This window comes from Haemaphysalis longicornis, unplaced genomic scaffold (assembly GCF_048455015.1).
Source record: "Haemaphysalis longicornis isolate Haplotype H1 unplaced genomic scaffold, Haemaphysalis longicornis Haplotype H1 scaffold_13, whole genome shotgun sequence".
NCBI lineage: Eukaryota > Metazoa > Arthropoda > Arachnida > Ixodida > Ixodidae > Haemaphysalis > Haemaphysalis longicornis.
The window spans coordinates 70,060,728-70,077,880 of NW_027526233.1; the positions used below are offsets into that span (position 1 = coordinate 70,060,728).

At 45.5% G+C, this 17,153-nt stretch overlaps 1 protein-coding gene across 1 annotated transcript; it reads right to left on the reverse strand.

The window, feature by feature from the left end:
- Window positions 1-5,104: 5,104 nt before the first annotated feature.
- LOC144164333 (uncharacterized) lies at window positions 5,105-11,513 on the reverse strand. Its single transcript, XM_077694837.1, has 3 exons — window positions 11,354-11,513; window positions 8,495-8,590; window positions 5,105-5,491 (listed from the first exon to the last, which is right to left on the reverse strand). Exons 1-3 carry the CDS (start codon window positions 11,394-11,396, stop codon window positions 5,259-5,261), a joined length of 372 nt encoding a protein of 123 aa, XP_077550963.1. The 5' UTR covers window positions 11,397-11,513; the 3' UTR covers window positions 5,105-5,258.
- Window positions 11,514-17,153: the final 5,640 nt, after the last annotated feature.

Consider the following 17,153-nt stretch of genomic DNA (forward strand, 5'->3'; position numbering starts at 1 on the left):
GCTGCGTTTTCGGGTACGTTTGCTTGGGAGAGTGACTCTCAATGGGTCAAATGGAAAGGCATGTGCATGAAAACACTTACATCACGCACTCGATGCAGATGCCGGCGGCAGGAAGCCGCTGAAAGTAATGGAGACCCTTATTAAACTGACAGCTACACCGACATGGCACATGCACGCACGATGACCATGCTCTTCATATCAGACCAACGTAAATTATCTTCCCCGCACTCAGCTACGTCTGACCTGGATTGCTCACTTGCCGAACAATTGCACATAGCCATTGTCTCGGCAATAAACAGGTAGGTCCCGGCCCGATTACTGCTGACGCGCTGTTGGTTGTCAACCTTTCGTAAGACACCGACAGGTTTGACCGGCTTATTACTTCGCCTACAATGTGATAACATACAAGGCGCCGACTGTCCGAAGTACAAAGGATATCGGTGATGCTTACCACAGAACATACGTGCTTTGTGGATGGTTGCTATCACTTTGCGTAGTTGGTTTCTGTTATGTAGGGGGAGGAAAACCTTCACATTCCTCCAGTTGGCCATAATTGTAGACTGCGCGAATAGTTAGAAGCTTTGTTCATCCCTTTTGACCCCTCTGAGTGGCTTTGTATACATTGCCCTACAAATAGTAGAACCGCGAATAAGTAACCAGCTAAGAGCAGCCATTCAGATTGCTGATGGAAGGTGAAGTGCAAGTATTGGTGGCATGTATTCGTCAGTCTATTCTATTCTGAAATATTTCAACGCTAGGCGTAGCCGCAGCGCTTGTAGTGTGGAATCAACGAAGGTGGATCAACAAAGGTGGGCAGCTAAGGTTTTTAGGTACCTATACTTGAAAAGCGTGGACACGCAGTGGTTAAGGAAGACTAGAAGGCTAACGATGAAATACGGAAACAACAGCGGAGAATCCAAAACAGCCAAGGTAACCAAAAAAGAAACGAATAAATGGAGGGAGAAAATGGAAGCTAAAACGTTGTTAGAGAGGTACAGGGATGAGAAATTGAGCAGCCAAAAAGAGGCAAGGCGGATTGATACGAATAAATGGAGGGCAAAAATGGGAGCTAAAACGTTTTTCGAGAGGTACAGGGCTCAGAAATTGAACATCCGAAAGTAAAATTTCTGCGATAAATCCAAGGGCAGCGCTTTGCGTTTTGAGGCTAGAGCAGGCTGCTTCCGCACTAAGAGCTTTGTGGGGAAGTAGTCACAAAACGATGGGGTATGCATGGTCTGCGGCAAAGAAAGAGAATCTGTGCGGCACATAGTGTTAGAATGTGAGGGCATCCATCCAAATCTACATGAGTAAAATATTCGGCTTCCAGAACCCCTAGGATTTAAGGGTAGCACATAAGAAGTTAACTTCATGGCTGTCGAGGCGACGAAAAGAAGATTAGAATGCTGGTGGAAGAAACGTAGAGAGGGGAATATTGCCTAGGACAGTTACCACCTGTAACAGAAAAAAGTATATTAATTTATGCCTAATAAACGTTTTGTGCCTGCCCTAAGCACCGCTATAGTATTAAGCCAAGAGTATAAAACATAGGTATATCAGTCCTTTTTAGTAAGCACAGATGTCATCACCACGCTACAAAGGGGAAACCAATAGCAATCATCATCATCATAATCGTATGGAAAATTTCACGTATTTTTAACCGCCTCCAACGCCTGCAAACACCCAATAGACGGGTTCCCACCTTGCTAGTCTGCACATTTGAAACATTGGGCAAAACATGACACAATCTAATTACGCGCAATCGTCCAATTAGTGTTGCATCATGGCCGCCCTGGGTGCAACTGTAGTTGCTTTCGCCTGAATTGCGGAACCACTTCCGCGCACTGACTAGCCGTAGTCACGATAAATTATTTATAGTCACCCTAGCTAATAAGTGAACAAAAGTGGCTTGGCCGATTGGCTAAATTTAAGACAGTGATCACTCGCAGATGCAGAACGACATCGCTTGGATTACTGTGCTGGATGGTAGGAGTCTGTCTTGATTTGACTAGCCAGCGTCACTATTATTTATTCACACTTAGCTTAGCTATTGAGTGAGTGGAAATGGCTCTGCCGATTGGGTAAAATCAACACAAATAATGGTCAAAACGATGATGCATTACCCCGCGCGTGGGAAAAGCCGTAGTTGATTTTACCCAACCGGCGCAACCGCTACTGCTCACTCACGAGCCAGTGTCACTGTTAATTATTGGTAGTGACTGTAGCTGGTCAGTGAACGGGCGTGGTTGCGCTGGTTGGGTAAAATCACGACAGACAGATGACTTGGAGAGGCGGAACGACACCTTTAAGGATCCCCTTACTTGAGGAAGCAGTCTGTCTTCATTTCAAGGTACGGTCAAACCACTATCTTATAATTAAAAGTTACTCTGGCTACCCTAGCGAGCAGAAACGGTTACGCAGTTTGGGGGACATCAACCGCGACTGCACCCACGGCAGCCACAGTGCAACACTAATTCGATTATTGCCGCCTCATTCTTGACCTTTACCCAACCGGCCAAACCGCTTCCGCTCACTGACTAGCCACCGTCACAATGCATATTTAACAGTGACCCTGGCCAGTCATTAGGCGGAAGCGCTTTCCCCGGGCGGGTGAAATCAGCTACGGCTGCTGTCATGACCGCCGTGATGCTACACTATTTAAACCGTTACCGATATTATGGGTTCAGAGTTGGAAAACGTCTGTTTTAGCAACTTTAGGATAAACAATATAGTCATGCCGTACACTTGCACATGGTATTTTTTTATAAGCATAGCTTCTATTTTTCCTTATTAGCAGTATTTTGCCACCTTTATGCAATTTCAGTTTGCTTACATGAAAATATAAGACTGATATTTAGTGCAAGCCATTTTGTTGTTGAAAATTTGTCTAGAGGACACATAGAGGCAGCGTAACAGTGTAGACGAGTAGATCTCTACACCGACCCTTTGCAACCACCTCCGTGGTAAGATAATAATGGCGAAGTAAGAGTAATAGAACTGGAGGCATTGCTGAAGCCTGCACGTTTTTTGCGTAACTTAATAAAGTGGCTCCGCAGCAATGCGCCAATTCGTCAGTTTAAAGTAAACAGAATGAAAGAGGAATCAGCATTTGTTCTGCTTAACGAGACACGCTACACACATTTTTCAGAACGCGTCTATTTCATGTTTACGAATCTCAACCCACGCTCTATGGAAGGTGCTGCTGAATTATAAGGCACTACAGCCCTGTCTAAACAAGGTTAATAGCATGTTACAACCAAAGGGTACATACCAACATAGTTGCCTGCACACAATCACTACCAAAACCATTCTTAAATAACCTTATCACATCAGTCGAAGCGTTCAACATGACGCCTCGTAGGTGGGCAAAATGGATATTTAGCATATAAATTTGGCTTTTGTAGCGTAAGCTACACTGACCGAGGTTGAGCTGTTTCGCGTGGACTTTGAAAGCCGTGCTGCTGAAGCGCGAGGATCCGTGGATTGTATTGGATTTGGATTGGAATGCAATAAATTGGATTGGATTGGAATGAAATAGAAATTCCAATCCAATTGGTTACGGGTGTGTAGAGATTTGGGTTTGCACATTCGCCTGACTGCGCATTCCAGAGGAGTGACGTCATAGCCGAGGAAGACGCACTTACGCCGGCGCTTGCCCAGCTGTGCGCCTCCGTTGCGCAGTAGCCAAGCCTGACTCTGCGCCGGAGCAGCTTGATAGCCGTTTCGCGTGGCTCCTGGAAAGCCGAGCAGCGCATGCGTGAGGAACAGTGACTGGACTGGACCGAACTGGACTCGACCCGACTGGATTGGATTCGAAATCGTTTTGGCAGCAGTAAGCATGATAATCAGCTAATCCTAAACAACCAGTAAACGTAAGAATAACCAGCTGAACCTTAGCTCACGCTACGTATTTTCTTGCACAGCCTAGCTAAGCCACTGCTAATTTTCACACCTCCAATCTGTGGCAGAAAAACTTTCGCGATCTTTTTGTTTTTCACGTGCGGTAATATTTGTGATGGTTGCCAGCAGGACAGACTATACATTCCGCCATCTCGATTCTCTGATAGACCTCCTTAAAGCTCATTCCAGTTTCTAATAAATGCAAGGGCACCGCGGTCCATTCAGGGCGGGGATTGATAAGCCCTGCGTCGCGACAATACAGTAAATTTCAAAACATTTTTACCCCAACAGCCCAGCGTGTGTGGTTGTGAGTGCTAATGCTTGCGTCGCCAGATGTTGAAACGAATGCGGTGTACCCAAATTTTACCTATTGTGCGTGACTACCACCGCTAATAATAAGTGTACCTGGTTGCCGACTTGTTACTTCAACGTGTTAGTCGTGATTTGATTGGTAAAAAACTAGAAAAAAGGATGAACAAATTACTACCTGGATGCAATACGGGGGCAGATAAAATGTACCCGCCGTGATTATTTTGCGCTGCCTCGCACACGAAAGATTTGAAAAACAAAATGAGTGTGAGTTTGCTCAGCTAACTCTAGATGCGCGAAGCGAAAGCTTGTCTTAACCCTGCATAGCCAAGTTCCACTTGTTTAACCATTGCTTTACCTGTAATTATTAAACTATTCCTCCAAAGCCTGCCGTTGTGTACAGTTGTCGTCCCGCTTGCGGTGTTGTTCGAGCCGAACGAGTCGGTTTGCCGCAGCTTCCAACGCTACCTTCGCGCGCTTGGCATTCCTCCATTGAAGCAGCTAGGCGGGCGATATCCGCAGTGTGGTCTGACACCGCTTGCCCACGACAGTGCAAAGCCCCAAGCTCCAGCGCTATGCTCAGAGATGAGAAGACAGACTGGCATCGCTCTCATCCATGGCCAAGCTGGCAAGAACGCGGCGACTCACGGTGCGACGCTGGGAACCAGCTGCGGAGAACGCATGCGCGAAGCCTCCACTGGCGATATCGCCGGGCGGTGAGCGAACGCGGTTGTCGGCGCAGCTCGGCCCGTGACTCGCGTGAGGCGCAAACACATGTTCTTCAACGGATGTGGTAAAGGGGATTTGAAAAATCCCGTTCAATCCCGGAATTCCTTACACAGAGGTTTGTTGCATCCAGGTGTAACAGTATTGGGTTTTTAAAAAATAAAGGGCGGAGTTCATCACTGTCCACAGGTTTATTTGGGCTGTGAATGTTACATGAACCTTGGTATTTTTTATTGCGCACTGGGAGTTCGCTTCATAAGCTCTTTATTTCATTTCAATGTTTGCAGGTACAGAGCCCGTTGTGGTACCATCACACAGGACCACATTTACGCGTGCTTGCGTGGCTGGCCAAGGCCAGGAGGCCTGTTGGGACGACCACGGCCGCCACCGCAGGCCCTCCTGCATTCCCGGCGGGTCTTGAAGTTGTTGCCGTTTCCACCGCATCCTCCGTAAATGAAGGAAAAACAGTCGCCTCGTTCATCATCGCAGTAAAAGCGGGGAAAGGCGGCCTTGCACGGACCTGGGTTGGGAGGCCGGTTACCGCCTGGACGACCGAGCGCTGCATTGAAATACGGAGGTGCCACCGTCAACATTTCTGAGTGAACCCTTCGAGCACAGAACTTTTTATTTCAAAAAGAATAATTTTTCTGTTCGTGTTTTCGTAGAGGTTTTTACGTTCAAAGCGCAGAAATAAAACGTTGTGCTTGCTGTATAAGTATTATTTTCCCGCATGAAAATTAATTGGGTCATTGGGCATTTAAATGTTTTTGGAAAAGAAAAAAACTTCTTTGCTGTATACGTAAAACCAAGTCCTTGAGTACCAAAAATAGGTACTGCCGGTATTTAGAGATTTATAGAAGTTTCCTTACCCGCGCCCTCGTTATGCCCGCCTACACCGGGGCTTCTTCTTTATCATAGCGAACAGCTCTGCGATAACGCAGAAGTAAAATCTCTCGCAAGACGCATCTTTAAACAATTCTGGCAAAAAGTAGCAGTTTTGGTTTGTTCTCAAGGCGCAAAAGGATAATTAGCGCGGTGCGTGAAAAGACGACCAGAGAGACGGAATGGTTGAGAATTCAGGCCGGCAGAATGACCTAGGTGGTCAGAATTGAAGTAGGCTGCACTGTTTGAGTTAACCAGGAAACGGCCCTTGAAGTTCTGTTGAAAACGACATTATGTATATTCTTTTGTATTCCTGAAGTTTGGTAATCGGGATAAATTTGGACAGTATTTGTTACTTTATTCATTGTCAGAAAAAAGGAAATGATAACAGTTTGTTTGGAAACAGTATATACATGGTTTATTGTAAGCGTGCGAGAAATGTGTAACTCTACAATAATTCTGTATTTCAAAATGTAAGTGAAATGCGTGTTAGGATCTTAAATAGTGTGACCTGCAATGAACAAAATAAAGAAACATACGTAACCACATCTGCCTAACCTGCGTTAATTGGCGGTAGGTGTAAAAAGTGCCCGGAGAAGCAAGCACCAGATGACGAAGGAGGAAATACACAAAAATATAATTGACCAGTCACCAGTTATGCATCGTATAAAAGGTGAGAAGTGTTTTTGAAGCCTCAGCATTAACTACTAACTTTTGGGAGGGTAAAATGAGTTTGGGATACTATAGTCAACAAAGTTTCGAACAAGTGAGGTATGCTCGAACAATGAATATTTATTAGGCATTCCGAGGGTTTGTGTACCGCAAATAGAAGAGAGGATGCTATAACTACGATATACAATACCCGTTTATGCGTTTTATATCTGAAAATACAATTTTTCCGGGATGACATCACGTTTTATTTGGACCTAGACAGAGGCTGCAGTATGACAAGGAGGCTAGGCAAAAGGAAATACAAACGTCTCCTAACGGAGACAACGGTTCTACACCGATTTTGAAATTGGTTACATTACCTTCCTAAACATCTCCCGGGCTGTGAATTGTTTATTGGATGTCTAGCGGCATATTTATGAAAAATAATGGTCATTTCAACCGTTTTCCCCTCAGGAAATTGCTTCCGAATTGCTTACTGCATTGCAAAGGTGTTTCATCCCGCGTGCAATAACAAATCATGCGTCTTACAGCGTTGACTAAGGCTTTTCTATTGCCTTCTAATAAATATACACTTTAATTCAACTCACTTCACTTTATCAGCCTAAAGACCCCATCGAGGGGGTGTTGCTTAACCAGATAGGAGTTACAAAAGTAAGTTTTGAAATGGAATTGTGCGCTGTAATGCTCTCTGCAAAGGTTGATGGACACCTGGTGGCAGTGCGCATGCACGTACAACCGTTGTCAAAATTTCGTAGGCCGCGGCGACCATGGCTGTAGCAAGCGCGCGGCCAAACAGGGCCGCTGCGGTTATCGATTTGGGCTGGTCCTAAAGAAAGCAAAGGGAACTTTCGCACTGGCCCTCGTAGTGTGGCTGCCGCGATATGTGCAGCGCGCGGCCGGTTTCTCACCGCTAGAATTTCTCTTCAGCGCAGGGAAACCATAAAATTTGTTCTCTCCCTCTCGCACGAGCGTGCCGCACTTGTCCCGCCAGCACCACTACGAATGCAAGACCGTAGGTTTCTCTTGCTCTCGTTAGTCCGAAACCTGCCGACAGCGGCAACCGCAGCGGCCATGCTTGGCCGCGGCCTTGCTAGGCCATGGTCGCCGTGGCCTACGAAATTTTGGCAAAGGATGTATATTATTGCGACTTTAGTCAACGTAGATGAACGTGCAGTGATTGGGATCGTGGGACCATACGATAAAATTATGGAGACTCGTGTATGCAAAAGCACATTCGTCATTGTCGCAATATTTTGCTAACGCATTTTTTGGTTACAGCCATGGAATAACAGGTACCCCATATATGTGCAACCTCTACTGGCCAATTCTCTCGAGTTAATATAAACTCCACCCCATTGAATTGAGGTTAACATTTACTCCCGCAATATCCAGCATTGTAGGCAAAAGGGTTTTTTATTTACTATGTTTTCAAGTTTGCTGGCCAGTCTTGCGTCTTCCGCAAGCCCAATATTATTCTTTTGGTGTACAGATGTTTTGTGTCTGCTGGAAATGTTGCATACCGGAGGCGCATGGTTTGAGATTTATGAGTGCTGCAAAAGTGGACGCCACGTTGCATTTTCCGTCATGCAAGTATAAAATGACGTTTGTCTAAGTTGTAAAAATGCTGCTGTAACCTTTTCAAGTAATAGAAATTATTAAAGCGCTATTTCGCTGATTTTGTGCTCTGGTCTTGGTTGACTTCTCCACAGATTGCTGCTTTTTCCGTTCCGATATCTGCGCGAAAAATGTGCGAATTCTGCTACCTTGAAATTTGAAGGCCACAAAGCAAAACGCCTGTAGAGAACGTTCTGATTACCTCGTAAATGTCGATATTGCTGGGTTGATATTTTACTACATAGTTTAATAAATAGTTTACACAATAGTTTACTTCAAGTTCAGAGACACCAAAATAATAGCGACGGAACTAACCACTGCGCAAATCGGTCGATATTATTTTACATTCCGAGCAACCTTTCTCAGTACCTTAACCCTATCTATCCGTACACACCTGGTTTCCAAGGCCGTTTTCCACCGCGCAGAGCAGCAACACCCGATGCGGACGAGACAACACTGTCATCAGCTTCCGGCGCCACCATTTCGAATGCTGTGCAAATAAATCACGTAGTCGAAAAATTATGCATTGGCCTCCTGAAGAGGTCACTGGTACACAAGTTATCCTTTCGTTTATGATTCAAGAATTTCGTGATATATGCGAGGATGGGTTAAAGTAAATGAAGGGATTTGGTAAAATATGAAAGATATTCTCGCATTCCCTGGGTTTCTTAAGGCGTCGTTGTTGAGACGGCAAGGCTAGCAATGGTGAAAAACAAGTTATTTACGCTTAATCAGCACCAAATACAAAAACGAAAGTAACGCAAACATCGCATCGTGTTTCGTAAGTAAAACCTAATGTTTTCTTTATGCGGATGACAACAAATACACTTTTTTCCAAGAACCACCGTCTACTTAGTGCGTCAACTTTTCTTGGTCTATTGGTGTGCAGATGGTTTTAAAACATTCACGATTTTGTTCAAACGCAAGGTGGTCTAATAAAATTACACTGCATCTGTGTATGAACATTACTTGTTTCTTCTTTAATGCCTTTGTTTCCGGCTATAGGCCGGATTGTTGGAATGATAAGGCAAGTCCTGCACATTCCGTCTTGTAGAAAGACCTTTAGTGTTACTCGCTAGCGCTGGATAAATATGCATTTTGCTCACAAACAATTGTGGGGGAAGTGCACGTCCCCAGAGTGCGACTAAAGTACAAAGCATTAGGCTGCAGCTAAGTAATGTTCTGAACTGAACTTGCTATTTTACGGCTTCATACGATATGAAAAGCCAGTTTCCGACGTCCAGGTAATTAGAAGAAGCCGTGGATGCGTGTTAAGAATGCCGGTTTAAAGGCAAACTAGTGCAACAACAGCACTGTAAGTGCGCTTTTCGCAAATCTTAGTGTGGGTCAGATTTAGGCTGAAAGCAATGCAAAGTATTGAGGGGATGTAACTCTACTATGCGATAGAGCAACAATCTTCCGCAGCAGGATCGATGCTTTTGTTCCCCTTTGTAGGAGTTTGATTTTCTGTATAATTTGATTGATCGTGTGGAATTTCGTTGAAGCCCACACATTCGTTCACGTTGAAACATTACTTCTGTACTCCAAAACCCATAGTTGCTTTTGTTTATTTGTTTTATGTGTCAGAGGATTCAAAATGCTGGCACCTCACAGTCTAAGAAACTTCACAACATACAAAAAGATTTTATTCTGTTAAAGTTCGCATAAAAACATAATTTTTGCTCAAGAAAAATTCACTTCTTTTAGTAAATCACTCAAGATATGTCGTAGAGTAATAAAAGGTACATTCGCAAAACCATCAGCGGAAAGCAATGCACAAATATAGCGTGTTTTTTTATTGAAAAAGGAGTGGTGAGACGTAGAGGCAAGATGTGGTTGAATTCTAAAACCGTCACTAATGGAGCGCTGACAAATTAAAAAAAAACAATCGGTGTGAGTTTAAAGGAGCCATGAAGATAAACACAAGTTTGTTCATTCAAAAGATTGCCTGGTTAGAATCATACTGAGACCACTTTTAACGTAAACTTCGCTCAAATAAGCTACATAATTAGGTAAAAAGGGAACGGCCATTCGACCCACTAGCTCATTTCCCGCTACCTAGCCTATGATGTCATACCAGACAGCTCTGCAATTGGCGGAGGGCGGCAAAAGCAAACGCAAATTAGGCAGAGCTTATAAGCTTCCCGAACGAGCTGTTTGCGTTTAAATGTAGGGCACATTCTGTTTAACTTTCTAAGAATGGTGGGAAAAACAGTGCAAGTTACGAAAGCACGCGTAAACATAGAAGTACCGATGCGTAATGCTGTTGGTACTGCGCGCACTATGCTTGGTTTAGCTGCACAGGACTGCGGGGCTTTGGGGCTGTTTCAGACGACACTGGCCGATTGACGCAAGCGATGATGTCTTACGTGACCTTATTTGACGAGCGAGCACCATGTTTCACGAAACGATTGTCTCCATGAACAAAACAAGCCCGGTAAAAATACGTTCCCAAACAAACCAAAGGCAGAAAACGGGTTTCGACGGTGTGGTGGCGCCATCTAGGTTAAATAAGGATTAACAAGGCCCTGTGATGTCATTGCAGAACACGAAAACGCACGAGTTAGAGGGAAAATCAAAATGTTTACTTTAAATAATTAATTTCTCAGTGAATAAAGCATCTTTTGCATTGAGACAAGCGCTGGGGGCACTATAAAACAATAAATCATTCGAATAACACAAACTGGTGTTTTGTCTTCATGGCTCCTTTAACACATTGGTGGATTCGATAGCAATTTTTAGGTATATTTGTTTTATAGGCATCGTTGCTTAGTGCACCAAAACGAGTGAACAATTTATACCAGAAGACTGCATTGTTGCCAGATTTTGCTCTAATGAAGGTGTTAAAATGTAGAGCCAAAACATTATTCTTGGTGGGGATCGCGACCTTGTATGTTTTAGATGCGATTGCAGAACCACTGCTAAGGCAACGCCGGTTTTCACGGTGCAGAGAGCTCTACGGAATTTTCCTTACCTGTCATTTTGCAAGAGTACTTCTACTCATCTTTTTGGTGCCAGTATCGTTAACGTTTTCTCAGGAGTGAACCTTAGGCTCTAAGCAGGCACCGCCTATTTTAGGACCAGCCACAGAGTGTACAAAGAGAAGTTAGCAAGCGTAAAAGTAAATACCTAACCGCGCAAACGTATCCCTTCTGCCGATCCATTGTTAGGGTGAAGCCCCGTTATTAATTGCGTGCGATGTATACAGAAGTGTGTAAAGACAATTTTAACCGAAAAGCTAAGGGAAACTTACCGACTACCGTTCCAAGCAATGCTAGCAAGATGAACGCCTTCATTTTGACGGTTGTGTTTGCGGTCTTGGACGATTCACCGCTCTGCCAACGGCAGAAACTATCATTTATACCCCCAAAACACAATCGCAGGAAGTCACGACTGATCTGTGGATTCCGAACATCCGCTATCACAGCGTATAGCCCACCCTCTGTATTTTCCAGGCAATATCAGCAGGACGCGCAAGGGTCACGGCTGATACGAATAACAAGTATATCAGCGCGAATGACTGCTTCTGTAGCTATCTATATTCTATCCATTTAAACCCATATCTCTGTAATTTTCGTGTGTTCCCAGCACGCCCAGTTGCCTTTCAGGAAAAACACTTATAACCTAAATGCATCCATTTAATGTTCGTCAGTTGTCAGCATCGAACGTTGTAGTAATAAAGAGTTCAAGCAGAGTGAAAAGACGGCTACAGTAATGTAACCCGTAACCGTTACGAATGGTCGGTACTACGCGTACGGGCAACCACTTTTGCTGCGTCTACGCACGCGCTATGCCAGTGGTGTTTTGCTGGTTACCGTACCGAGAGCGGTTTTTCGCTCTGCTATACCTTTCTATAGAAAGCATATGAATCCCACCTGTACATTGCACCATATTTTTTCACTAATGAATATCCTACATGGACGCAGTGAATATCCAGGATTGCCAGTAGAGTTAGAAAAATGTTCAGTCACTCCATTTTTTTCTGAGATATTGTTTGTGAGCTTAAGTAGGGATATTTTTCTACAGGGAACGCGGGGAACCAATGTGCTTATAAAAACATCGATAGACGACGGCAGTCATATACATTTTGGTGACCTGTTCCTATAAACGTAAATACACGGTGCGTTCTCTCCCATGCTACCAAAGTGCGGTTAACTTACAGCAGTACATTAAAATTGTTACCGCAGGATTGCACGAAAGAAACCCTCCTTGTGCCTTCGTTTCCTACTGCGAAAAAGATGTGGTATTATGTATGATGAAGGGAGTGCAGCTGTACTTATGATAACCATGAGAGTTAATCTTATTGTTTTTTTGAACGCAGACGTTTTACTGAATGGAAGCCAGGACATGACTTCCTTCGCGTTATAACAAGTCATATCCCAGACGATGGCGCCTAGGTGCTCCCTCGGCAGCGGGCACAAATGGATTTGAGGTTCGGCGTGCGGACCCTCTGCTCGCTCAACAGTTCCTCCGTCTCAGGAAGGAACCATGTTATCAGCCGACGCACGATGGAGCACTCCTCTGGCGTAATCTTCTAGCGCGTCCGCGCCGGTAACACGGTTCGCATAGAACCCTTGGCACACAGTTTTCGTCCTCACACTTTCGCGATGCTCACTTCCTCCGCTTTCCTCCTTGCTTTATTTTTGGTTTCCTGTTCGTTCTCTCGGTACAAGGCTGCCGACGGCAAGAAAAAACCTGAAACCACAGGAGCGGGTGCTTAAAAGCTGCGCTATAAAACCACATGTCAGCCGATGCACACAGGCGCTTATTACAAAGGCAACAGGTGAATCTTCACCACGTGATTTTCGGCGCTTCGAGGCTGTCCTTCTGCATCCGGCTACCTAAGCGGAGGCGCGTAGTTTTCGCCATTAGCCCGGCAATATCCAAAGTTGTCGCCGTGTGTGCATGCTGGCACCCTGTTCTTACAAGTAATGTTTACAAGACGGACAGGCATACTACAGTTTAAAGTATGAAACACGTGATAACATAGCATTCTCTGCTAGAAAACAATATATTACCCGCAAAATCTGGTTTCCGTAGACACAAATATCTTCCGAAATTTTCAAAGCTGCCTTTTCACGACAATAACCAGCACATATCCCGGAAACAGTTTCAACAACCATTTCTCTAATAGAGGTGACTGTTTATTAAACTATGTCGTGTGGATGAAGGCCGTTTACGCAGTCTGTACTGACACTTCTCTGAATCCTACGCACGCACTGGTTGCATGTGTCGCATTCACAGGTCATTTGGAGTCTGGGAGTAACATTCAATAATAAGATAATGAGGCAATGAGATAGCCCGGAATAGCCATGCATTAGCGTGCATTTATGTAATACTCCCTTCCCAATCTATTCGATTTAAAAAAAAAAACAATGGTAGATCTACTGCAATGTGTTGAGGAATTCCAGGTAACTCAAGTAGGTTACCGCCGCGGGTAAGCCAACTTGTGTAACATGTAAATTCTGTGGAGGCAACGCCTCAACTGCCTCATTTTTGTTCGTGCTATTCGTCATGTAAGGGTATGTTACTTTATCGTATTACAAACATACTTTCTCAAATTCTGAGTGCTAACTAGCTGCAAAAACGAAAATATAGACCCAATTTTTGTACCTGAACACTAAACGTTTTCTAGCAAAGTAATAATTGTGGTCAGTAGGCCATCCATAATCATGGATCTGAGAATGACGACAGTTGTGAAAGTAAATGCAATCTTTTCCCGTATCCACTACATGCATGGCATCATCTCGCATCCCACTTCCTCTACACCCAACTGCCCTTCCTACCCATTAGTATGACACCTTTACTGGGAGTGCCATCCGCCAGACCAACCACTACACCTGCGTTCCCGCATCGCTTCCTGGGAGGACTGGTTGCATCCGGGTCCTGGCGTGGATGCCAAATCGACGCAAGAATGTTTAGCGGCACACTGCCTTCGCGTTAGTGCGGACCTCTGGGAGTTCCACGGACCAGCCGTCTCCCAATGAAGAGACTGTGGCATGACGGCCCGGACTAGGGATGTTTAAAGAATAAAGTTTCTTCTCTCTCTCTCTCTCTCTCTCTCTCTCTCTCTCTCAGGCGACCAAAATTGTTTCTGCTTTTACGTGGAGGAACTCCCCCACACTCTTAGGCAAAAAGGACTAAAAGTTCGTCCTTTCGGGGACTAACGGCCTCTGCCACAATCATTAGTCCCTTTGGGGACTACCTGCGAGGGGACGAACGGTCAGTCCCCCATCCGGATGGTCCGTTCCGATACTCCCCAAGGACGAACTGCGTAGAGTGCAGAAAAAAAATTCGGCACCGCCAGGGATCGAACACCTGACGCCCGGAAATATGCACAAGGAACCCGACGCGCTATCCGCTAGACCACGCCGCCCAGTGGTATCTGCAGTAGATAATAGAGAGTTTTAGCTGATCGTTTTTGACTCTCCGCTATGCTCCCGACGTCCCGCTCAGCACAACCGGAGCGTCAGCAGCCGAAAGGCTTTTAGCTAAGCGATAACCGTATCTCCCTCGACGGGGAATAATTCGCGTGACTGGTCGTTCCGCGTGCGCCTGTAAACCAAAACTTCAACCTAAAGGAAGCATAAGAATTTGTATTGGGTCGCCCGAACAAAGCAAAATACCGTGTTTCTTGGCCTCATTTACCCTTTTTTCGTATATTGTTGTCGCTGAAATGGTATAATTTTTCTAAAAAACAATAAACAAGCCGGTAAACTTTGCAATAGCCAAGCCAAGGCTGTCTTTCTCGGCGCTGCATTGAAGCAGCACCGCGCTTCGGTCGACGTTTTTCACTTCCGTTCTAAAGATCTTTGAGGTATGTGGCACCATTGCCTATTCGGAAGCGCTTTCCCGGCTTCGTCGGTCGTGTTTCAACTGAAGAAACGAAGTTCGCCGGAGCGCGCTCGCATTTGCGGGGGCAGCCATGTTAAAATTCTGCCCGGTAGCACAAGCTGCCGCGACGGTCCGCTAAGAGGTCCTGGTTAGCGGAGCGGGGCCCCGCTCCAGGATCGCCGGTAGCGCGCTAGCGTGCGGCGCATTCGCAATGGCGCTCCCGCTTGCTATCGGAGCGGAGCGGACCGTCAGAAACGTTCAGCTAAAACTCTCTAATATTCAAGTGTACAGCGTGTAGTTCTGTGCAGAACGCAACAGAACCATTGCAACTGGTGCCCGAATTTCTATCTGTGCAAGCGAGCGTGACCGCGTTTTGCGCCTTGCGCTTAGCGCTTTTCTAGGTTTAGGGACTATTGCTCAGTTCGATTACAAGTAGAGCCTCACAACCATAGTTTTTCTCGTAAATAACAATCAACTCGTCGTCGCCTAGTTGAGATAGGTAGCTGGCCGATCGGACGACTCATTTGTTTCCGCACAAATTAGCGCAAGCTAAGTGCTTTCTTAGTGTTCGATACATATGTTAAGTGCTCTATGTAACGTATGTGAAAGGTGTCGTCTGTGTGAGTGTCAGAATAAGGAAGCATACCATATTTTCCTGCATCGGCGAAAGCGAATTCGGTGTTGCTTAGCCTGAATTCTTCAAATTCGCGTCGCTAGACGATTTCGACTGGGAAATGCAAGCGGGTTTTACAGCAGTTGCAGCATTGTCATAGCTTTGGTGCCCAACGCAATTATGCACCGAATGTAAAAGATAACTTCGAGACGCTTACCTGTAGCGAGCATTTTTATTTTGCAGTTGTCATCAGCAACTACTGCGTTTTTTGTCGTCTGTTAAACATATACATATTCATTACGCTTAGGAATCCACTTTTGCTATTGTCACTAATTTGGCGTTACTGTTAACGCGCTTGAACGCTTTCATTGGACGTTATTACCTCGCACGAATCGTATGCAACACAGCTTATCAACATAACCTCGCCGAGAAGCGTATGGCAACCGCGCTTCGCCGCTCCTTGCCATTACGCGCCGCTCTAGTAACCCTAGGCGATTTTCTTATAACTAACATCAATATTTTCTTCCGTGGCACCATCTAAAGCACCCGGTGACTGCAATGGCTTGTGTTTTGGAAATATAAAACTGTTCGCAGACATATGCGCGAAAGGGCAACGACGACGCCATTAGGGGATTAACGACGCAGCAAAGAGACTAACTGCATGCGTTTCGTCTTCCCGTTACTCCTTATAGATCAGCGGGGACGAACAGTTAGTCCGCATTTATGCACACGGCACGTACTCTGCCGCCGATACTCCCCTTGAAGATGAACGGTTGCCCGCGAAGACTAACGGCTGTATTTTAGTCCCTATTTTAGTCCTTTTTGCCTAAGAGTGCATGCTTTTTAATTAGGTGAGTGTATCCTCTCGCGACTCCCTCCTCTCCCTTCAAAAGACAGTTGCGCAGGGTGTGCACCACTGCGTATGTCATGCATTTGGCAACTCCTGAGATTTGTTGCATGGGCTGTTGCTTCGAACGTTCGTAGAGGCACGGAAAGCACCGTGTTGATTTCAGCATGTTGTGGTTCCGTAGTGTTCTGCTCCTGCAGGCATTCCGTTGTATAGGATGTCCGGAGAGTCTTGGGCTTCTGTCTTTTGTCGGGTTGACCCACGTCCGCGATGACACGGCTCGTGCCTTTGAAGGCCCAACCACATGCAGCGTACTTTCGGCGTTTTCACGCGCCGACGTCGTCCCGCATCGACGCGCGTCAGCCGGCGTCGCCAAAAATGCATGGCGACGCGAGCTGACGCACCAGCGACGCTGATGTCTATGCCCGCCAGATATCGGCGTCGACGCAGCGCAAGACAGCATCGGCAATCGGGCAGTAGCGCCGGGTTTCCTCACCTTCTCGTAGTTTGGGCCTATCCATTCAGCAGAAAACAATCAATGTCTTTTTAACTTGTGGTAATCGGTTGCCTTGAGACAAAACGCAAGCTATTTTTGTTCTAAAGCGCTCATTAGTTCACGGATTTTCGGGGTTTCATCGGGGAGATCGGGGATATGCGGTAGCTTTGTGTGAGTTAAATAAGGTAGCTCTGGCAACATCGCATACAGCAGTAGCATAATGTCGGTGCGTGACGAGCAAACGTTATCAACTCCAGAATCCT